The sequence below is a fragment of the Crassostrea angulata genome, chromosome 1 (genome assembly GCF_025612915.1).
Source record: "Crassostrea angulata isolate pt1a10 chromosome 1, ASM2561291v2, whole genome shotgun sequence".
NCBI classification, from domain to species: Eukaryota; Metazoa; Mollusca; class Bivalvia; order Ostreida; family Ostreidae; genus Magallana; species Magallana angulata.
In genome coordinates this window covers 53,974,152-53,997,716 of record NC_069111.1, presented here as the reverse complement: position 1 = coordinate 53,997,716, position 23,565 = coordinate 53,974,152, and the positions used below count along the sequence as shown (strand labels likewise).

Here is a 23,565-nt window from a genome sequence, read left to right as displayed (position 1 = left end):
CTGAAAAAAATTCGGATGGACGACCTGGGATGTACAGACCTGCAGCTACGATTCAATACGCGTTTTGCATACCTTTACCATTTTATCTAACGCGCACTTTCATTTGATTTAACATGTGGTTGATTCTTTAATGCAAGTCTAAAAACCAACTGCAGCGACGCACACATGCCCTGGGCAAATCTACGACAAAAACTTGACAAATCCACATTGTGCAATTTTCAAAAATTTGCCCAGTGATATATTCCCTGACATCATGCAGTAATATTAAGGTAGCTTACAATTAACGTAGCTTTCTATGCTTCTACAATTTTCATTTAATAAAAATAGTCAATTACATACGTTTAGAATATATTTTTTTTCATTAAAGCATGATCACGAGACATGCACGCTCATTATGATATTGGCGTAATGCACCAAGGAGCGAATTGGTCCGACTCAGATGAAATGTCATAGTCACTATCTAGTCAACTAGTATGCAATAATAAAGGCTAGGTGCCAGCATCCGTAACCTCGTAATATTTACATTTTCAACTGTCTTTGTCTGTGATAACATTACGAATCAATTTTGAACCATATAACCCAATAACTTTATAAAACATGAGCGACACAAAATGGGCATGTCTTATAGCATAACCGAAAAAACGTATTGTCTGCACCGCGTAGTAATACATAGCATGTGCTACATAAAAAAAAATAGTGGTTTTAAAATAATGTTGATTTAAAGCGTACAAATTGGAGATAATATAAATATAAGTAATGAGGAATCATTCTTTGAATATTATTAGGTGTTAATTTTGGTCGGAGCGTGGTCAAATCTATCATAAAGCCCTTCATTGGATTCATCGCCTTCATCGCCCCAACCGAAATTATCTCCTCATAATACTCAAAGAATGATTCCTTATTCCTTAAATAGACATTTTGAAGAATCAGTTCTCCAAAGACATAAGGCTTGATAGTAAACACGCGGTGAGTGTGAAATAAAACATACCAGATTCTTTGGAAGAATTTTAGGGCAAATCACAAATTACATATATTAAAAATATCTATAATTTTTTAAAAAATAGAAATGTTTATCTCTTTTTATTTTTAGAATAAGAATGGATAAAACCTTAGTTGCCGAAAAGGACTATTTGATGAGTTCGAATAATAACCGACCATCTATATAAAAAATATCATGTATCTTCACAATAAGCAGGATTTGTGGGTGTCCTTTATCGGTGGGTACAGATAAAGCACGGGTTCAATATAGAGGGACCCTCATCGGGTAACCTAGATGTAATGGACAGGTATATATGTCAAAGTGCTCGTGTACCGATAGCTAACCTTTCGGTGACGGGTGACTATATTCGATTCTTTGGTCTTATCAACATCCATCAAGTACGATTCCCTCCATTGCGTACGGAAATGGATTGCAATTCATAGCTCTGATGAAACTGACAGGACCGAAATCTACACGCTCGATTGGTCGAAACCTTCAACCTACATCAAATCGCGGACCGGACTGCACGAAATAGTCATGTTAGACTCAAATTCTACCTAACGTACTAATCATCGGTACAATAAAATTTAGTTAATCTGTTAATTGTTCTAACATTTTACATTTACTAAAATGGTGTAGCGGCTTTTCCCATTATTTCACCAACACCCGCGGCTGAATGGAAAATACCTTTTACTAAAAATAGATGCAGGTACCATTTCCGAAAACTAGGAACTGATTTTATTATGGTGTCTGTATCCGCTAATTTGTCATAATTCAGGAAACCTGCATCGAGAAATGAATATACAGTACTGTGCATAAAGTACATTGATATTCTAAACTGTGATAACTTCCAGCATCATGCAATGGTTGTAAGTTTAAACAGAGTGCAGTGTTATGGAAGAGATCTGTTTATGGATCAATATATATGGCTATGTACATGAATGCGTTAGAAAAGTCACAAATTGAAATATTGGCCTAATTTTCAGTCCAAAGACCACGTCAAATCAAAATTAATTCAATGTATTTACATCTTCCAAGTATTATTCCCTCTATTTCTTACGGAAACTTATAGTTATAGTCTGTCCCAAGTTATTGCTTCCATCACTTTTTGATGATTTTTAATAAAATTACACATACCTGTGAAAGAAATACAGTTGAAATCGTTAAAAGGGAATATATCTAAGATACATGTATCTTCATTGAACAATTATCCCTTTCCACTCAGGAAATTCACAGGAACGAAATCAGATTCCTTACGGAGATTTATAATGGGGAATGTTTACATCTTTTCTCCATTCGGAATACACTCGGAATACATCGCGCAATTTTTCAACGTTATCATCCTGGCTTATTAATGGCTGTTGCAATGCAAAATCTTCGTAGACTTTCAATTTCGGGATGTGTATTGAAACCTGAAGCGGTAGAGGGGGCGTTTCAAAGCAGTATAATAGCTCTATAGAAACAACCAGACTGAAATATACACGCCCCGTTTATTTACAGCTGCTGAAACTGACAAGAAAGTGACCACTGAAATTGACACGCCCTGTTTATTGATTGGTCGAGACCTACAACTACATGTACCTAAGAAAAATCACGGACTGCACGAAATATTCATGACGGTGTCAGACTGATGATTTGGCTGTTTCTATTAGTTAACGTTCTTATGTACATTAACAGTAATTAAGTGAATTTTACTTACTTATACGCCCAATTTACTAATTAGTTAAAAGAAAGATTTTAATATAAAAAATAAAATGCTTTCTTTAATGATTCATGTGGGTTATGAAAGTAGCGATCATTGCAGAAAAAATTTACATAACCCACTAACGCGGGTGATGTATTTTGTCTGCAGTGTCGCTACCTTCATATCCCGAATGAATCACCAAAGAAGGCATTTTATTGTTTAAGTAATCGTATACTACAATACCGGTAGAACAATTTTAATCAGATTTCTTTGGTTTAAAGTTGTTCTAATACTCAAATATCTAACTTTTTATAGCATCCTAAATTTTTCCTACATCTTAAATTTTAATGATGTGTAATATAATTAAGACTGTTTTAACCCGATTGAGTAATTTGAGTATCTTTTAATTAGAATTTAAATATTGTTTAATATTAAAAATATATGATGTTTACAAAAATGGTATCTGTAGTAGTCGAAATTGTATATTAATGCGCTCTACCTCTTCGCTGTAAGAAAGATGTAAATATATTTAAACAATATATTTACATCTACCAGGTATTATTCCCTCTATTTCTTACGGAAACTTATAGTTATAATTCATAGCTCTATAGAAACTATCGATTGGTCGAAATCTACAGCGGCTGAAACTGACACGCCCTGTTTATCGATTGGTCGAAACCTACAGCAATCTAAGAAAAATCACGGACTGCACGAAAATAATCATGATATCAGACTCCAAATTTCACAGGAGACGAGTTGGCCGTTTCTTTTAGCCAACCTACTTGTGTACATTAACAGTAATTTAGTGAATTTTACTAACTTTTCATAATCAATTTATTAATAAGTTAAATGAAAGATGTTAACATAAACAATAAACTGATTCATGCCTGTTATGATCATTGCAGGAAAAAAAATTGCCCAACCCACGTTTTTCTGCAATGTCGCTACCTCCATATCCCGAATGAAACGCCAAAGAAAGTATTTTATTGTTTTAACAAGTGAAAAGCTGTCAATGCGACAGCAAACCAGGTTTTCATTTATGTGAACTGTTTCCATAATCCATGTCAACCCGTATCCAGTGAAATGGAGTACCCTATATGCAATATTTTGCCAAAAAATGACCAAGTTCAAAAGCTGGATTTTTTCATGAATTATCGGAAATCAAAATCCTAGCAATATGCTGAAAACAGTAGGAGTTATCCGTACAACGAGGGTACCCTTTTGGCGGCCGCCTGCCCATTTCATAACCGGATTTTTCCGTTGGAAAACCCGGTTAATAAAAATGCTTTCTTTGACGATTCATGCGGGTTACGATGGTAGAGATCACTGCAGATCTTTGTTATTTTTACATATCCCACGTTATAAGCCTTATTTTGCTATGTCACCACCATCATGTCCCGCATGAATCTTCAAAGAAGGCATTTTATTATTTAAGTAACTGCCTTCCAACTTGACAGAGGAAACTCACAATTCGACAAATTGATTATTTTTAAAGTTTTTAATATCTGAGAAATACATATAAAACATGGAAGGACAAAACAGGGGAGGAAACTGCTGCTACATGGTCAGCTCCTGCAAAAACCAAACAAGGAAAATCAGTCAAATTACAAAAGTCTTGATGTTTCATAGATACTGTTCAAAATAAGTAATAGGATAGCAATGCACTTAAAATCTGAGATGTTTCAGTTTTGAATGAAATTAAAAATACAAACCATAATAGCATTGACAATGTCGTTACTATTGTTCCGAAGTGCTTTGACGGCCTTTGACCGGGACACGTTTGCCTGTGACATGACCAGTTCAATGTCTTTGCTCTCAACTCCTGTCTCATCCACCTACACAAACACAAAACTAAGAAATGATTCACTTCATCACCTAAAACGCCTTAAAGGCAAATACACAGTACATTCTTCTATAATGTTTAGTGCTTGCATCAGTCTTTGGCTTGACATAACAGCATAGTTATCAGCATCTGTCGATATGTTGGGGAAAGTTCTCTCATCATCACAAGCATTCAACAAAATAGAAGAAAATCCAAAACTGTTTGAAAGTTGAAAAATCACTACATACAGCTATTCAGACAACATTAATGTAGCCTTAATCCTTTTCACTATAAGCAATTAATTTCTGTGTACACGACCTATACATTCTTTGCAGTGTTCAGTTTACCTGCATTCAAAGTTGCCACACTTTAATAGAAACACAAACCTTATATCAATATATCTTGTATACAAGGTCTTTAAAAATACACAACACTTGACCATTTCATATTATTAACACTAGTGTTTTAAAATCACCGTATGTATCAACTCTACTTAGCCTATTGACAATTTTTATCTTTTATAATATTCAGTATTCCTTAAATGTTTCATTACCAAAATTAATAAATTTTTCACTATCAATATCACATTGCGATTTTTTTTTAACATGAATAGTGCCTGCATCAGACTTTGGCTTGACATAACAGCATAGTTATCAGCATCTGTCGATATGCTGGGGAAAGTTCTCTCATCATTGCAAGCACATTAATCTTTACCTTTTTTTTTTTATCATTTAGAAGCTACTTGAATCAGGTTTCACAATATAGAAGTCCTTTATCAAGGTTTAACACCTCTCTAAAGCCAAGGTAAATGTTTTCATACCATAAAAAATTCCATAAACGGGTACTACAGGACACTGAACACTTGATTTACAATAAAGTGGTAAGTCTTTTTTTTAAATTAACGATACACAGATTTTTTTTATATCTTTTTTCCCCTAAGTCAATCTTATTAATAGTTGTTCTAAAGATTTTGTAATTATTTCGTATTATGGGATGAATAATTTTGAATGCCTGCCTGTTAAACTTCAAATCAACAAATTTTTTAGGATTCATAATTTTTTTTTTTTTTTTTTTTTTTGTGTGCCTGCATCAGAGACTTTGGCTTGACATAACAGCATAGTTATCAGCATCTATCGATATGTTGGGGAAAGTTCTCTCATCATCACAAGCAATTTTAAGCAAAAGATTTCTCTACTTTAAGTACTCAGAGTATTAAAGTTTGTTGGCATACTTAAATACTTGGCCTTACTGTATTTGTTATCAGAGTGTTACATGGAAGTATATGGTATCAAACATTTATGAAACACAATTAACTCTAAATTACATGTAAAGTCCTGAATCCGCTACCTCTTCTTATTTATTCAACGATCTTTCATGCATATAAATTAAGTTCAGTAAGACATTTGTTTCATTCACATAAACCCTGACTCCCCAAGGTGTAGCAAACAAAAGCAGGTTTATGATAACTTTTTCTTGGAATGTCATGGTGAAAAACATACTTATGTATGGTTCGTATATTTCAAGGAATTTGTATTCATTTATAGAACTGCGTTCCCCAACTTTCTTATGATATATACATTTTGTATGCCATTTAATACATTCATTCAGAGAATTTTATAAGACCTGGTCAATAATCATATGAGTGCCTGCATCAGAGACTTTGGCTTGACATAACAGCATAGTTATCAGCATCTGTCGATATGTTGGGGAAAGTTCTCTCATCATCACAAGCATCAATTTTTAAATTTTTGTCTTAGATAATCCAAAAGCAAATTTTTATTTTTTATGCACACTTATTCATTGTACATGTATTTTCAAAACAATTTTTTGGTTTATTCAATTTTTTTCAATAAACTTTTTGTTTTAGATTTTTTCCTTTCACCACACCTTCATACATACACTCACAAAAGTAAATTATTATCATGAAGTGTCAATACCCAGAAAAAGTTTTTCAAACTGTAAAATATTACTTTACAGCAGATTTAAATTAGCTCCACCTATTTTTTCTTCAAAAAACCATTTTTGCCTATTTCAAATTTGCTCAGACAGTTAAAACTTGTTTTTAAACAACTCTACTGGCCCACTGTCACTGTAGGCAAAATATGTTGACATAAAAAAAAATCATAACAGAATCAATGAAAAGAACACGGTTGTTTGCTTCCAAAATGTGTTACTGAACTTGCATCTTTAAACTGGTCATTTCATATCTCAAGTAGATTTTACTTGCCCGAAAGCATCATGGTATGTTTGGTAAACAAATATTTATTTTGACAGGTAGCTTCATAAGAAGGGGGGAAGCTTTAATATCTGCTTGCATCAGAGACTTTGGCTTGACATAACAGCATAGTTATCAGCATCTGTCGATATGTTGGGGAAAGTTCTCTCATCATCACAAGCAATTTTAAAGCTCTTCCCACACAGTGTGCATTTCAACAGAGTAACTATGTACAAGTATTGCAATTGCTTAAATTGGGATGAAATCTTCATTCTTTTATAGACACATTTTTGAGATAAGGAATGTAATTTTAGAAACTTATCAATGTGGTATCAAAACAGCTCCCTCTGACATATATATGTCAGGGACGGGTACATTACCTCTCCCTCATCCTCTGATTCCTCTGGGATGGGTTGGGACACGGTGCTGGAGACTTCTCCTCCCAAACCAGCGGGGTTCTCGGGGGTCTTGAATTTCTCAGCAGCTGCCATCTGGGCTTGTTGACTCAGATCTTCGATCTAAAGCAAAAGATTTTTCTTGTTAGAAAGACTTAAGTATACAAAAAAGACTAACTTCATTCATTGATAATGGTGTGGGTTTATCCTTCTTGCTATTCTGAAGAAAAGGAAAGCAAATTAACAATTTATTGTGAAAATCCCTAATGACTGAATAAGCATAACCCTAAATTTGGCAGTGGTAAGCTTCCTTTAAATGTTGTTAAAGATAAAGTAGCTATATGGTGTAACATGGACAGGAGACTGACTGTGTACATAATATAACCAGTCAGCACTATGGTCCTGTAGTTAATCTGGCCTCTGTACTGCTTGTGTGGATGCACCCTTCCTCAAATAAAACATCTGAGTCCAGGTACATACAACAGAATCATTCTACACACAGTATCAGTACAGAGGCATCCTGGGCAAACTAATAACACAACTATCTTATTAAAGGAACATTATGATGCAATTTTTTTAATAGTTTGTGAAGAGATGTGTTCAAGTTTGAGTAATTGTACATCACTTGGTCTCACCTTGGCCTCACCAAACACGATGTATGTGTCTGAAGCAGGACTTTTGTAGACATCAGGACGATTGATCACAAATAAAATGTTTTTGGATTTCCTGATTGTTACTCGTGTTACACCTTGAATTTGTTTCAGACCTATGTAATGAAAAAAAAATAAAGAATGGAAATAAACTAAAATATCATATCCCATCAGACTCATAATTCACATGAAGTTAACTCCATGCAGACAAATTTAATTTAAGGTGGATCTTGACATGATAACTCAATGTTACCTCTGCACAGTATTTTCCAATATTTCAGCAGCAAGACCTGATGCTTACTGGCATATTAAATCTTTATATATTTTCAATAATTCATTGTTTTTACCTAGCTTAAATATGCCTTGACAAGCAATGTTTAACAAATCTTTGACATACCTTTTCTTATTCAACAGACATGCCTTTGTCAACCTAGTGTACAAATGATGCCTTACCAAGCTTAGACATGCCTTTGTCAACCTAGTGTACAATGATGCCTTATTAAGCTTAGACATGCCTTTGTCAACCTAGTGTACAATGATGCCTTACCAAGCTTAGACATGCCTTTGTCAACCTAGTGTACAATGATGCCTTACCAAGCTTAGACATGCCTTTGTCAACCTAGTGTACAATGATGCCTTACCAAGCTTAGACATGCCTTTGTCAACCTAGTGTACAATGATGCCTTACCAAGCTTAGACATGGCTTTCCTGGCCTTCTTTTCACTACGGCTCTGCTTAGCTTTACTAACGAGTTCCTCGGGGATACCTGCAGCAGCAGCTACCTGAAATATATCATACCACAGATTACAAATCAACCTCTGATAACCTATCATTACATTCATTAGAAGGCAATGTTAATTGATATAAATGGACTGATGTCACTCCTTACCTGGCTCTGTTGCTGAAGGTCACCGTCCTCCAGTTCAGGGACATCGTCGTCACTGTCTGACTCTGTCCCAGATCCTGAAGCATCTTCAGGCTTGGTGTCTTCTACAGGTTTCTCTACTGCTTCAGTTGGCATTCTAAAAACCAAATTTTACACTTTAAATTTTGATAATGATTTACAATATTTTCAAGCTTAATTAATAATTAAATGATAAATATCCAGGGGGATCAACCACTGATTTATCTTAAATCAGCGGTTCCTTGGATTATATTACAACTGCAATTGTACGTCATGTTTCTTCATTTCTTTTCTTCAAAACCAATGCGTTACTTATTTAAACAAGCAATAAATCATCAATTTCATTGTAAGTTGATTAATTTCTCCTTCCTACCGAATTTGGCAATGTTTGGGCAGTTTTAAGTGAATTTTTCCACGGTCCCGCTTCGTTACATATTTTAAAGTCTCTAATCAGTAAAATATATGAAATCGTTACAAAAATAAGAAGCATGAAACATTTCTTTCTCTTCTATACTACTTTAATGACGAAAACTGTTCAAAACTGCTACGATTTTGGTCGATTGAATAATGGATACTCACATGCTGTGTTTGTTCTGCTTTCGATGGCTGAAAAAGGAAGTGTTATCTACCAAACTTCCGGCAGGTGAGTGGAACTCTTTTTAGAGTGGAGGTGGGTTTGGCGGCTTGACAACACAGAAAACAGACAAAAACACGGGTTTTGAGATAATTTCTTCTGATCAGGTAAGTGTTGATTACACATTTTCTGAGAGTCTTGTTTGGGAGGTTTTCAGTAAAAGAAATATTGAACTGTTAGGGTAACGAGTTATATCCATTTATTGCATGAAAATGAATAATTAGATCGCTTAATTATGAGTTTGGACACGTTCAACTCCTCAAATTGAAGATTTATACACTTGTATTCAACAGGTAAAACTTTTAAATAATTCAGATCACTACAGTAAATAAATAAATATACACAATATCAGTTTAAGCTTCAGAATGCAGCACCGTTATCCGATGGTAACTCCATGTGTACAGGATCACACATATTAAAATTAAATATACATGCATTGCTACCTACATGTACATGGTTATATACATATTTCATTTTTGGTTTGTATTAATTAACCTGTAAACGTGCTATTTTGGTCAAATACACTTGAACAGAATTTGATTTTTGAATTTCTCCTGATTCATTTATCTCTTAAAATTGAGACTTGGTATACACATGTATGATATAGTACATGTATATGGAAATTCCATAGCCTAAATACAGAGTTACAGTATAAAATCTTTGATTATAAGATGTAGAATATGCTTAATAAAACAAAATCTGGATTTTATAAAACTTTTATTTATTGCAGTAATCATCAGCCACCATGCCCAGTGCTGGGGCGGTTTGTCCTCCACTGATTGTGCCGGTCAGGCGACAAATTCCAGGCCTCGCCACCAACAAGATAGACACCACCACACTAATAGAAATCACCACAGGTAATGGTTCATTTCATTGAAATCTCTCAAACACCAGCAGATTGATAGAGATAACCACGTCATGTAATGGAGCAGAGGTCTTGCTCCAACTAACTGCTGTATTAACTCTGCTTAGTAAAGTTTGTGACAATAATAAGTTACATGTCTTGAAATATTGTGCTTAGTTAAAATGATTGTCACAACATCACTATTCAGGGCAACTTGAACAATATGTATGTAATAATTACGCAAAACAGCATGCAGATGATTTGAAAAAAAAAATTCATACAGTACCGGTACGAAGAATTTTCTCCCACTTCTTCTTTATAAAAGATTTTAGGAATTTTGTATGTTTTATTAAGAATCATACTTTTTTTTTTCAGAAACACCTGACTGCAAAATATATTTCACATCAGATGGGTCAAAACCAACTCCTTTCCAAAGGAAAATTGGAGGACGTGAAGTGACCTTTAAATATACAGCTCCTTTCACTCTAAAAGCAGGGAAACGCACACTCAAAGCTGTTGCTGTAACTAGGTATTGTATATAGAACAAAACTAAATGGAATGCGTGAACTCATCTATAGTCAATTGTATATATCAGAATTTTATTGTCTGATTTTTAAAATCAATCCTTGTACCATTATGATGTATATTGTATAAAACCAATTTACTTAATCAAATTCATGAAAATTCTATATCGAGATGTGTTCAATAGCTAGAATATTATGATCAAGTTTTCCTCTACATACTCCTGCATTATTAAAATTCATATGTCAATACAGTAGTTACAACTAAGGTTTATTGTAAGGTCTTGTCTGTGGAAAGTACCTTTATATATATGTACAAAACTGTAATACAGTGATTCATTGTTCTACACAGGGATGGAGTCCGCGAGAGTGATGTCATGTCTAAACAGTTTATGGTGGAGGAGGCAGGCCGGGCCACCTTGACCGATACCTCCACAGACTGTTACTCCACCGAGGAATACACCAGCTTCTTTGAGACCTCGGACATAGACACAGACACCACCTTCAAATCATCCTCCAGTGCCTCCACCCTCAAAAATAAAAGGAAACCGAAAAAGGTTAACCTACGTGTTAGAATGAATCAAGTAGATCACTACCCAAAATAGCCTAGTCTAGAAAGTCATGATCATTGAGAATGTCAAAAAAAATTCTGACTCATAAAAGAATTGGTTTTATTTGTAGAGCAAATCTCCAAGCAGGGCTAAGTCTCCTCTCCGGTCCTCACTGCGCTCCTCATTGAGGACATCACAAAACAGGGTCCCAAAGGAGGCATGGGCCAGCAGCCAGAACTACGATGACCTCGGTGCAGAAGATGGACGTCACAGTAAGACACCCTGAAACATGTTATCCATAATAGGAAACGTAAAGGATTTTCTATAAAATATCTATCCTTGATTTTTTTTCTTATATACCGGTACACTGTATCATTTTGAATAATATTTTTCTTGTCTTTTAATGTTAGGCTATTCAATGATGCAAAAATCTTACCCATCTTTCTTTCTATCTATTTATCCATCCTATCACATCTACTGGTTGGTAGTTAGTAAATGTATGAAATTCAGTTTGTGTGCCCTCGTATTTCAGGTCCTCCACAGCCCCCAATGCCGGAGGGACCCTTCAACCCAACCAACTACTCTGGTACACAGATTAATGTGTGGGGAGCCCCTCCAGGCTCCTGGCCAGGGATGAACGCTAACAACGGGGCGGTCACTTTCGGAGTCCCTGTGCAAAACAACCCCTACCCCTCCCAGACTGGCTTCCTCACGGAGAACATGATCAATGTAAGGAGTGAATGTAAACAGTTTCTGACAGAAATGTTGTTACATCCTTAGTTCAGATGTGTGTTTACTTAATAGTAGTATTTTTGTATCACACAACTGTAAAATTGCATGGAAGATCGACTCCATATACATATAAAGCTCATGAGGAGCAATTACATGTACTTTGCATGTTTATAATATACATTAATTTAGGCATGTATTTTATTCATCAAGGTATATCCTGCTGTTAAACTCACATGTCAGAACAGCAAATAGAAAGTGATCTGATTGACTAGAGTGTAGAAATTAATCTGATAGAGTCTACTAAATGAGAGGAGTTATCTTAATAACTATTGTTATTATTTTCATGTTTCTGTCATTTATATTTGGCTGAATACTTCACACTGTAGAACTGTAACCCAGAGAGCCGCCACGTGACTGTGGGAGACATAAGGCAGATGATGAACAAACGACCCAAGGCCATAGAGGAGCCACCAAGGGAGCCACCAAAAGCCATCGAGCTCCCCCCAGCCCCAAAGGAGCCAGAACTACAAGCAGTTAGCCCAGGAAATGGTAAACATATGTTGTAATGTTTTGTTATTTGACCATCAGATTTATGGTCTAGCAAGTGAAAGGTTCAATTTTAATCAGACTGGAAAATTTCAGAACATGAAAAGAATTCATAATCGGAGGATGTGATACATGATAATTCTTACTGTGGTTTCATTAATTTTCGTGGGTATCAATTTTCGTGGATTTTCTAAAAATCACAGTTTCAAGGATACGTAAATTCGTGGCCAATGATCCTATCAATACAAAATGTTAGTTGAAATTGCACTTCAATGAACATTTAATTTCGTGGATCAACTTAACAACGAAATCCACGAAAATTGGTATTCAACGAATATTGATGAAACCACAGTATTTTCTTTATTATATCCAATTTTGGATATTTATTTTAATTATACAAATAAGCATTCAAGAACTTTTGTTAATTCTTTATAGGGGACTTCAAAGGCAACATCAGACACATATATGCCCACATGTTGGAGTTTGCAAAGGATAACAGAGATTTTCGATTAAGAGTCGCAGAACCAAAAATTGGAAGAGTAAGAATTGGCTGTCTAGTAACTCTATTTAAATATAACTTCTCTCTGATAAATTAATGCAAGATTTTTACATTTATATAGACTTACTGGAAATTTTAGCAAATTTGAGGTCAAATATAAAAGTATGCTGATTTTATTTTTAGATGCATGAAGCCAAATTGGAAGACGAAGGAGATTGTTACAGAGTAACATTAGTGATGGGAAAACCTGGCGTTCCAAGTGAGTGAAGCATATAACGGAATGGTTGCATGCACATGTACTTCACTAGACAGGAAACATCAATGGTCACTGTCTAGCTAATCTAAAACTGTGTGAAATCTTGTAAACACTGAACAATCACCTCAATCTGTTCCAGATTTGTTTTTTGTCACAATGCTTTTTTTAATAAATATCATTTGTTATCTTTTTTTTAAAGTTTATGAAAGTTGAATAAAATTAATTTTAATCTGGGTTGTTTTTCATATGATAATAGGAGGATCACTACGCAAACCTCCCAAAGTAGAAACCAAACCCAAGAAGCCCCCAACATCCCAATCCTTTGCTGAAAAGAAAAAGACTCCTCCCAAATCTGACCCTTATTTTGCAATGGAAACAGAAGATCTTCCGGTATAAAAACTGTTTCTAATTCCTGGATATAAGATTTGAAAGATCGAAGCAAAAATTTTCTATTTATTAATTATTACATTATTACAAATGTAACTTACACCTAGAGGTATTTCAATTGCCAAAAGTCAATTTTCTTGGAATTTTGCAATGGAGAAGTGCTCTTCATAAAATTCTGTTGTTTATTACTAGGTTGAAGGGACAGTGAAACCTTATGACAAATTCAATGCTGAACAAGATGCAGAAGTCTTAAGGGGAGCAATGAAAGGTCTAGGTAGGAATGGATTCCACAGTTAACAGCCTTATATAAGGCTGTGCATTAAGGATTTGATTAATATTCTACTTGACCTTAAATCTTTTGAAAGAGTATACATCAATATACTCTAAACCCAAAGCCAGTTTTGCTTACACTTAAAACCATATGGGTCAATTTGCTAAGTTTTTCTTGTTTTCATGAATAATTTTAGCACGAATGCTCTATTCTGATGGTCTTGATAAATCATTGATGGACTGAAAATAATTTATAGATATTCTTACATCTCAATAAAAAATTATTGAGGTGGCCCATGGTCAGTTAAGAAGAGCAAGCCAAATTACACGTAGTCGTTGATTTCTGACGATGGCGTAATAGTCAGCTTTTCTATAATACATGTAAACAATATCACATACCAGCAAATTATATAGGAAGTATTAGGAACTACTGTCAGGAAAATAGGGTATTGTTATGTTAACTTTATTTTCTTCATAGAAATATCTTGTTTTTTGATGCATGATTAAATGGCATTCTGGGATTATGTCCACAGGTACGGATGAAGATGCCATTACAAACATTCTAGCCTACCGCTCCAATCCCCAGAGGCAGGAGATAAGGAAGGCATTTAAAACCATGTTTGGAAAGGTCAGATACATATGTAGCTTTTAAGCGAACTTAAGTGAAGATCTCTCTTTAAAACATATTCCCATCATAGTTTTTCCAACACTTGTGACACTGTAATATGGCATTACAGGACCTGATAGAAGAGCTGAAGAGTGAGCTGAGCGGCCATTACCTCGACGCCTGTAAAGGGTTACTGATGGCTCCTGTTGAGTTTGATGCATACCAACTTCGTAAAGCCATTAAGGTTAAAATTTGTACTCAGATTCAATAGTGATACTCTGTACTCCTATTAATTCAACCATTTCCAAAGACTTGCTTGACTGTTTACTGTTGTAAATCATGTTAAATTCATTCATTGATTGCTGTATCAAGTCATTACTGATTTTAATTTCTCATGCAGGGTCTAGGCACAGATGAGGATGTGTTGATTGAGATCCTGTGTACCAGGTCCAATGCCCAGATCAAAGAAATCATTAAAACATATAAAACATGTAAGTAACTTCTAATTGATTATATCAATAACAGCTAATTTAGTGAGCTGTTCCATAACTGTAGTGTGTATGTTGAACAAGTATTAATAGTTTGTTGGGTTGTTTTTAGTGTTTAACAAGGACCTGGAGAAAGATATTATAGGCGACACATCAGGACATCTGAAGCGGTTACTGGTGTCCTTAGTGCAAGCTAGCCGAAGCGACAGCAAGGAGGTGGACCGTAACAAGGCCAAACAAGACGCCAAGGCCTTACTGGATGCCGGGGAGGGGAAATGGGGCACTGACGAGTCACGGTTTAACGTCATTCTCGCTTCACGCAGCTATCCACAGCTTCGAGCAACGTTTGACGAGTATGAGAAAATTTCAAAAAAGAAGATGGAGGAAGCCTTGAAAAGCGAGATGTCAGGAGATCTACTGAGAGGAATGCTGACTATCGGTAAAATAAGGGTTTATATTTTCATGAAGGCACTTCGTTTAATATATGGTGTTCAACAGTTCAACCTATTATATAAAATTTGGAAAAACCAATTATTCATATCATATATAATGATAATCTGGTTTCAAAGACCAAAATAATAAACTACATGTTTTTTCTACAAGTGAAAAGGGTTCAGATATTTTTTTGCTTTGCCTGTCTAATCAATTTTCATTACTATTTCTAGTCCGATGTGTGAGGAACAAGGCAGCCCACTTTGCGTACCAGCTCCAGAAGACGATGAAGGGGATGGGCACTGACGACGATACACTGGTGAGGGTGATGGTGTCGCGGTGTGAAATTGACATGGTTCAGATCAAGGAGGAGTTCCAGAAGATGACTGGCCAAACGCTGGAACAGTATATTGCTGTGAGTACAATGCTTACCAGTATCATAGACACAGTATGCTGTAACAAATGTCTACATTGTGTACAATATTGGCTGTAGTTCGTGACTAGTCCAGCAAGAACATTTATATTGTAGTTGAATTTGAGAATTTTTATCATCAAAAGCTATATTAAACATATGTGTATTTTATTGACAGGATGACATCTCTGGTGATTACAGGAACGTTATTCTTGCTCTGGTGGTGGGAGGACCACCCCCAAATAATGCCTCCAAATGTAAGCCCAGCCCTCCTATATGACTAACATATAAACTGTCAAATACTGTGTTGCTGTTAAATTAAAATCGAACAACTCAAATTTGTCACAGAATATATGAAAACATGGGATTAATCCCTACCATTCATTTATTGTATCTAACATATGGTATACCTAAAGAATGTATATGTCTAATGCGCTTGAGTTTATTGTTGTTTTCAGCTGGTAAAGGTTTTGTGGAAGCTGTGAAAAATAAAACAGAGGAGGAACTGGATGAAGAAGTCCGGATGGAATCAGAAGATGTCAAGGTAAATCACAGTACACAGCAACATATATATGGGCATATATACTGTAATTTGTATGTAAATCAATTTAGTTATTAACAAGTCAGCTAGAACAATTGGTTTATATCAATATAACTATGTACATGTAAATTATGTTGGTAATTTTAGTGAAGGATAATGTCTTGATGTTATAAATGTTGATGATAAAACTATAAATTCCACATCTGAAATTACGATTGACTCCACTCTTGCATGATCTCTTTAAAAGGAGGATCCTACTGTGAAGCCTGCGGAGAATTTCAATGCGGAGAGTGATGCTGAGGCGTTAAGGAAAGCAATGAAAGGATTCGGTGAGTTACAGCTGTCCTGTTTACTGAAATGTGGGGGACCTGAGTCAATATTATAAGTTTGTGTTGTGTGAGGTTTTTCTCTGATCTAGTTTGTTCTGCCAAGGGAGAGTACTCTGATGAGAGTACTCTATCAGACTAAATGTGATTCAAAAATGGAGATGATTAATATTTATTTTCTTCATGTAATTCAGAACTTGCATCTTTTTCATTCAGGAACTGATGAGCAAACCATCATAGATATTCTTGGATACAGATCAAATGCACAGAGGCTTGAAATTGTCAAAACATACAAAACTATGTTTGGAAAGGTACGTATGTTGCCATAGAGTTATACACAAAGTACATAAAAGGGTTTTAACTTAACCTTAGATATCTAAGAAAATGTGCACTGTCTCATCATCTCAATATTTGTAGAAAGTAAATATTTCCCACATTATCACTCTCTTGCATATCATTTCTAGATCATTCTTGATAGTAAATTAAACTGTAAAATTGAGAGGTATAGCTAGTAAAACGTGGTTCAAGCCAACATAACAATTTCACGCTTACATCAAAATCAGTTTCATTCCCCCTTTTCATAAAGAGTATTATTAATTTATCAAATATATCTCATTAGGTCTTTAACAAATTAAAGTCATGCAGTCATCCCTTGCATTTGTTGTGAACTTGCTTTAACGGGTTATATGTGTCACTTTGCCATAAGTGTGTTTTATTATATTTATATGTGTATAACCAGTTGTTGCCCTCTATGTAGGACCTGATCAAGGACCTGGAGGGGGAGCTGAGTGGGGGGCTGAAGGTTCTGTGTCGCGGTCTCTGTATGAGTCCTGAACACTTTGATGCCATGTGTCTCAACAAAGCCATCAAGGTAAGCTAGTATTACAGGTATCAAACCAATAAATAACAAGTGTTTTGTAATACTGAGTGTTTTGATAGTACTTCTGACAACCAATAAGTTAGCCTGTTTTAATTCATATTTATCATTTTTTTCAGGGCTTGGGAACAGATGAACAGGTGCTTGTTGAGGTCATTTGTACAAGAACAAATGAACAGATCCGAAAGTTCAAGGAAACATACAAAAAATGTATGTTAAGTATACATCTATCTTAACAATTTATAATTCTTACACATGTATCAATACAGCAATTTTTTTTCATCCCATTATGGTATTTTTATTTCCCATTTACATAATATTGTTTGGTTAAAACCATATCATCATGAATTGCGAATAAAGATTCCAGAAAAAAAAAACAATTTTAAACTTTTATTGTAACCTTGTTATGTCCTTGACCTGTTACCTAACCTTGACCTCCGTGATTTTAGTGTATGGTAAGGAGCTGGAGGAGGATGTAGCGGGGGACACCTCTGGTCACTTCAAACGTCTGCTGATTGGTCTCCTTCAAGCCGACAGAGATGAGAGCAAAGAATTTGACAGAAACAAAGCAAAACAAGATGCCCAGGCAATCTTTGAGGCCGGAGAAAAGAAGTTGGGAACTGATGAGTCACGATTCAATGTCATCCTGGTCTCAAGGGGCTATGCTCAGCTACGAGCCACATTCCAAGAGTATGCTAAGCTGGCCAACAAAGACATTGAGGACTCGCTAAAGAGCGAGATGTCAGGGGACCTGCTACAGGGAATGCTGGCCATTGGTATGTCTCAAATCTGAGAGCTCTCTTATATTGAACAAGAGAAGGGTGTCAGATATTTAGTACTGTTTTGATTAACATATGATACCAGTAAAATTAAAGATTCAACGCTGTTTCATGTGATTAACTCTAGTATCCTATTTCATATACCATCATAACTGTGTTTACCACCTTTTTTTTATTTAGTTCGCTGTATTCGGGGCAAGGCCTCCCACTTTGCAAAAGAACTGTACAAATCAATGAAGGGTCTCGGAACGGACGACGATCGTCTCTGTCGGGTCATCGTCTCTCGATGTGAAGTGGACATGGTGCAGATTAAGGAAGAATTCCAGAAACAATACAAGCAGACGCTGGCCATGTTTATTGCTGTGAGTATAAGTTGTCCATCAACGACTTACAGATAATGCAGTGTGGATGCATTTTTCATTGTATCTTCCTTTATATTGCCTTTACAGTTTAAACATGCTTACTTTGATCTGTGGTTTTAGGATGACATCTCTGGGGATTACAAGAATCTATGCTTAGCCCTGATTGGAGAATCTGCTCCCAAGGCAGAAAAGAAGGAGAAGAAAGGTCAGTGGGGAGTAGGGACCATCAGCATCGGTGTGATAGAACAAGTGTAGCCTTTTTCTTTGTTTGTGGGAAGGGGGCAGGGTATATCTTCATCATCACTGGTGCAAAAGAATACATATTGACTGTTCCTGTTTGGGAGAGGAAGGGTGTACCTTGTCAAAAGTGAATCTTATAAGATTCAAATTACCACACTCAGAATAGTCAATTTTCCTACTTTCCATGCAATGCATAACAAATTTGTTCACAATCTAATTAAAATTAGATATCTAATTCAAATTAGATATTAGATCTGCACCCTTCGTTTGTGTAGTGAGTAAGCGAGCGGATCTAACATCTAATTTTAATTAGATTGATTTGTTCACAAACTAGTATCAATTATCATACTATCTTAGTCTTAAGGTGGTATGTGAAATACATGTATGTCGATATTAATGTGGATTAAAGTACATTATAATTGAAATATTTTCACCTGTTAAGAATTTTCAAATTTTACAACATTTAATTGAAAAATATGTTTAAAAATGTTTGGAGAGGTAAAAATTGTAAAACCTTGAGCGGGACACAAACTTATAACTTACAGATTCCTAGTAAACCCTCTAACCCACTGCACTATGCTGTTAGGTGACATTCATGGGAAAGAAACTACTTATATAATTACACTTGGTTTTATTGTTTATTTCGATAAACAATACGTCACAACATGTAAGTGTCCCATACCACCTTAAATACTTGTACAAGCAGATATACTGGTAGATTTGATGCCACCAATGATGACTGATAAACCAGTACATACAGTATAGACACCATGGTTTGGGTTTTCTGATGTATTGATCTGTTTTATTTCAGGTTGGTTTTCATAGGCTCTCTCTCCTCTTTCCTCAGCGGTGTATATTCATCCCTAGCCTAGCTTTGGAGTCCCAATTCTTCGGTGCATAACACTTTCAACAGAGAAATCCATAACGTGACCTACCAATTATTTATCTTAGGGCTTTCATTGTTGTTTTACTATACACAAAGACTTTGTATACTTGTATCTACCTATGATTATGTAGATAGATTTTATTTTACATTGAGAAATATTACACAGGTACATTTATCATTCATCAATGTAATGTTGACGGGTAAATTGTTGTTAAATATATGATTTGGAGACATATTAAGGTTGTAATTCATACCTATAACAGGACCTTATGAATGTACATGCTTGTATATCATAATGGCGAGGTTCAGAAGGATAAATATATGTATACTTGTATTAGATTATATGTTGTTGTATTAGATTGGAGATAGATTTGCTGTTGCAATGCATTGGTATTCAAACGATAGGATTTTTACAGTTGAACTAACCATTTTTAAGACTTAAATCAGTTATGTCCTCGATAGTTTTACATAAAGAAACTATATATAGTTTTAGTGGCATTTAGTCATTGATGGAAAATTGTGATGCAATATACTCAAGGTCTTGCTTCTATTTCTTAAAGCAAATTATGGAATGCATCATTGAAAGACAAAGAGATCTGATCCAAATCCATTGGATAGTGGAAATGTAACAACATAAAACTTCTGTCCGTAGAGCCAAAGCACCATAGTTTGGTGAATTTAGTGGGTCTTTTTTTTTAAAAAGAAAGTTAACAAATATTTACAAAGCATTTAATTTATTTAAATGTTGTCTGAACTGTGATACGCTGTTTATACAATAGTAACTGTTTATATAACATAGTTTATAATAAATTAAAAACAAAGCTTTTCAATTGTTAGTTAGTCCATTGATACTACATGTACTTGTAGAGGATTCATGGCTCTACATCAAATATTAATCATGAAGCATTACAGAAAAATATGTCAGTTTGATGTTGAAATTAATTAAAATCCTTCCAGAAATTGGGGTTTAAAAATTTAATCCTAGCGAAATACTAGAAAATGAATGGAATTTAATTCAGGTTGAATAGGACATTTTAGGATAATAAAGTGGATTAATTAAAGTACTCTACATTCAATATATAATCACTGTTTTCGATTTTTAAACTGTACAAATAGAATTTAAATTTTCTAGAAAGTCAAAAATTGCAAAAAATGGGATTCGAACTCTTGATCATTGACCAATTTCGGACATCAATATTGTGCAAACATTTATTTTTTAAATTGTGCCGAAATTCATCGTTCATTTCGATAGAAAATACGTCATACAAGGGAGGTATCCCATACCTCCTTACTTCTAAAATTGGTTTCTTTGGAACATAAAACGATTGTTAATCAGAACTACGTTAGGATTCAAATTTTGAGATTGAATCAATGTCAACATCGCCCCAAAACGTTGTTAAGATTGAGCTTTTTCAATAATTTTTAACAAAAAATCTTCATCTAGGATAAAAAAGGCTGAGCAAAATTTGACAATTTTTAACAGTTTCGTAAAGTAACGATGGTGCATAAAGTTTAAAATTTATTAGTCATTTTTAAATCTTGATCAGCGGTATCACTTTATTCATTAAAACTTGTGGTTGAATTCCTTTATGATTGGCATCACCTAAAACGTCATTTGGTCCCAGACTAAAACGACGTTCAACGAATCACTTGATGGTCATCTAAATCTCTATTAACGTCGAGTGGCAAAAGACGACAACATGGCGAAAAATAAGCACGCCTATTTTTATATAAATTATTCATAAACAATGTTTTGTTCTTGACAAAAAATACATCTTCGTGGCTTCTTGTATAACGATAAAACTACACCGCGGAGTAGATCCGACGTCACACCTTGATCAAGTGTATTTTGTCTGTCTCGTCTTCAGTGATCACAAGCGTGTCGCTGTTGACCGTGATAGCGTAGGGCCGCTTAACACCTTCACTCTTCCTCACCACCGTCCTCATCTTCTTCCCATCCTCCTCGTGCAAAGCGTGAACCTCGTTTGCGTCCGGAAAAGATACGTAAAGCGTACTGTCGTTATCTGACGTCACGCAACACGGCATGCTGGGAAAACTTTGGTACCAGACAAGGTCGAGGTTGTCATCAAAGCAAATGACATGATTAGAGTCGGTGAAGTCGCAGACGATTATCTTGTCGCTAGCCGTGGACGCTAGGAACATCGGAATAAGAAACAAAGGGGCGGATCCAGCGGGATTTCGATGGCCAAGAATCGTTTTCAAAACTTTCCCGTCGTCCGATATGATCTCGATTCCCGGCGGTTCCTCGCCGTCATAAAAAGAGACGCAGAAATTTCCATTTGACAACAGACAAATTCCAATGTACGACTTCTTTGTCCTGATTTGGTCTCTGATGTGTATTTTCTTTCCAAGTGAGATGTAGGCAATTTTACGTTTGAATAAGCGGGTGGCCGCTATTTCATCGTCTGACACGGCCGTCATTCGACAGATATTTTCTACTTTCATTGAATCGACGTAAGAACCATCCAGCAGGAAGCGTTGAACGGCCCCGCTCTCTCCGTCACACGTCACGATGTACTTGTCCGTCATCACTACGTCATAATAATTGCTTTCCTCGTCGTTTGCTGTTTGTTGACCTCTGAACTGTAAATTGGATGCCCTCTGTAGAACTCCACATCGTTCCTTGCTGCGTATCATGCCTAACAACTGCTTGTTCGGTATAAAATCTAAGGGAAACTTCTGAGGTTTGGTTTCCAAAGATTCTTCGAATTTCTTTAATTCTTGTTTCTTTCTGTTGACTGAAACGAATTCTGTTAATAGATTGGGGATATTTTCGTCATCAAAATTTTTATTGAATACCAAATATCTTTTAGCTATTTCATCATGAAGCACATTATCACTTTCCGTGTCATTTACCACTTCAACTTCTGCCACTTTGGATTTCAATGCACCAAGATCTGCTTTGCACGCAGCATAAAAATCGTCCAAACTGGCTTCAAATGCGCCCATTTCGCTCAGTACTTCTTGCCTAGACTCAGAAATTCCGCTTCCACTCTGGAAGATACGTCTAATTTTCTCTGACTTGATATAAATCTTTTCTAGATCTCTGCTGTAGCTGATCAAGACGGGCATCACACGTTGATAAGCCTTCTGGAGATTGACGCAGTCGCAGCTCGGCTTCCGGTGGTTTTCTACCGCGTTCTCAGCACTTGTCATTTCCTGACATCCGAAGCAGAAGAAATCCAGTCCCTCCCCATCCTCACCCACATTGGACTGTCTCGTGTCCTCCTCTACCGCCCTGATCAGCGCCTCGGCCAGGCCGTCGACGGGGAACGCTCGCGCGCGCGCCCAAGGGTCGTCTGCTTTATTAGTTTGGATTTCCTTTTTGTCAACTGGACACACAAACACACTGACGTCGGAGGAGGTTCTGATGTGGCTCGCTAGACAAGACAGACAAAATGTATGCTCACATGGTAAGGTCCGGGGTTCCCGGAAACGCTGTAGGCAAATCGTGCAGGTTAGGTAGTCCTCCGTCACGTTACGGGCAAGACGGCTGGCGGACATCTTGAAAACAGAATCACCGGGACCACTCACGAATTGTCGAGGTCTCTCTTTAAATGATTTCTAATACAAATTGTGCTTATATATGAAATACAAGCGAGGGGTTCAAGATTAAGTTAAATTTTAGCATTAAAGGTAATGAATTTATGAATGTTTTGAGAACCGATCAGAGATTATGGAGGATTACCAGAACAGTACATATAT

The 23,565-nt window shown here is 35.8% G+C and overlaps 3 protein-coding genes, 1 long non-coding RNA gene and 1 other non-coding gene across 6 annotated transcripts; 1 reads left to right on the top strand and 4 right to left on the bottom strand.

Moving 5' to 3' along the window:
- Positions 1-4,146: 4,146 nt before the first annotated feature.
- Positions 4,147-9,357, bottom strand: LOC128173185 (nascent polypeptide-associated complex subunit alpha-like). Its single transcript, XM_052838909.1, has 7 exons — positions 9,229-9,357; positions 8,635-8,767; positions 8,434-8,527; positions 7,731-7,861; positions 7,081-7,218; positions 4,376-4,498; positions 4,147-4,235 (listed from the first exon to the last, which is right to left on the bottom strand). Exons 2-7 carry the CDS (start codon positions 8,764-8,766, stop codon positions 4,221-4,223), a joined length of 633 nt encoding a protein of 210 aa, XP_052694869.1. The 5' UTR covers position 8,767; positions 9,229-9,357; the 3' UTR covers positions 4,147-4,220.
- LOC128170261 (small nucleolar SNORD12/SNORD106) lies at positions 5,098-5,187 on the bottom strand. Its single transcript, XR_008241770.1, has one exon. It is a non-coding gene; the product is annotated as a small nucleolar SNORD12/SNORD106 (small nucleolar RNA).
- Positions 8,138-8,427, bottom strand: LOC128173193 (uncharacterized). The gene is made up of 2 exons (XR_008242445.1): positions 8,271-8,427; positions 8,138-8,175 (listed from the first exon to the last, which is right to left on the bottom strand). It is a non-coding gene; the product is annotated as an uncharacterized LOC128173193 (long non-coding RNA).
- On the top strand, positions 9,293-20,663 carry LOC128173142 (annexin A6-like). 2 transcript variants are annotated; one of them, XM_052838872.1, is made up of 26 exons: positions 9,293-9,390; positions 10,014-10,140; positions 10,503-10,656; positions 11,001-11,205; positions 11,330-11,471; positions 11,732-11,928; positions 12,318-12,480; positions 12,913-13,016; positions 13,160-13,235; positions 13,489-13,622; positions 13,812-13,893; positions 14,423-14,517; positions 14,627-14,740; positions 14,897-14,987; positions 15,097-15,423; positions 15,650-15,831; positions 16,007-16,085; positions 16,287-16,372; positions 16,617-16,698; positions 16,912-17,006; positions 17,453-17,566; positions 17,692-17,782; positions 18,022-18,348; positions 18,532-18,713; positions 18,834-18,918; positions 19,765-20,663. In XM_052838872.1, the coding sequence occupies exons 2-26, from the start codon at positions 10,029-10,031 to the stop codon at positions 19,776-19,778; spliced, it is 3,333 nt and encodes a 1,110-aa protein (XP_052694832.1). In that variant the 5' UTR covers positions 9,293-9,390; positions 10,014-10,028; the 3' UTR covers positions 19,779-20,663. The 2 variants fall into 2 exon arrangements, with proteins under 2 accessions (XP_052694832.1, XP_052694826.1); XM_052838866.1 differs by lacking the exon at positions 19,765-20,663 and having other exon boundaries at positions 18,834-18,983.
- Positions 20,557-23,518, bottom strand: LOC128173160 (uncharacterized). The gene has a single exon (XM_052838880.1). It carries the CDS (start codon positions 23,362-23,364, stop codon positions 21,667-21,669), a length of 1,698 nt encoding a protein of 565 aa, XP_052694840.1. The 5' UTR covers positions 23,365-23,518; the 3' UTR covers positions 20,557-21,666.
- Positions 23,519-23,565: the final 47 nt, after the last annotated feature.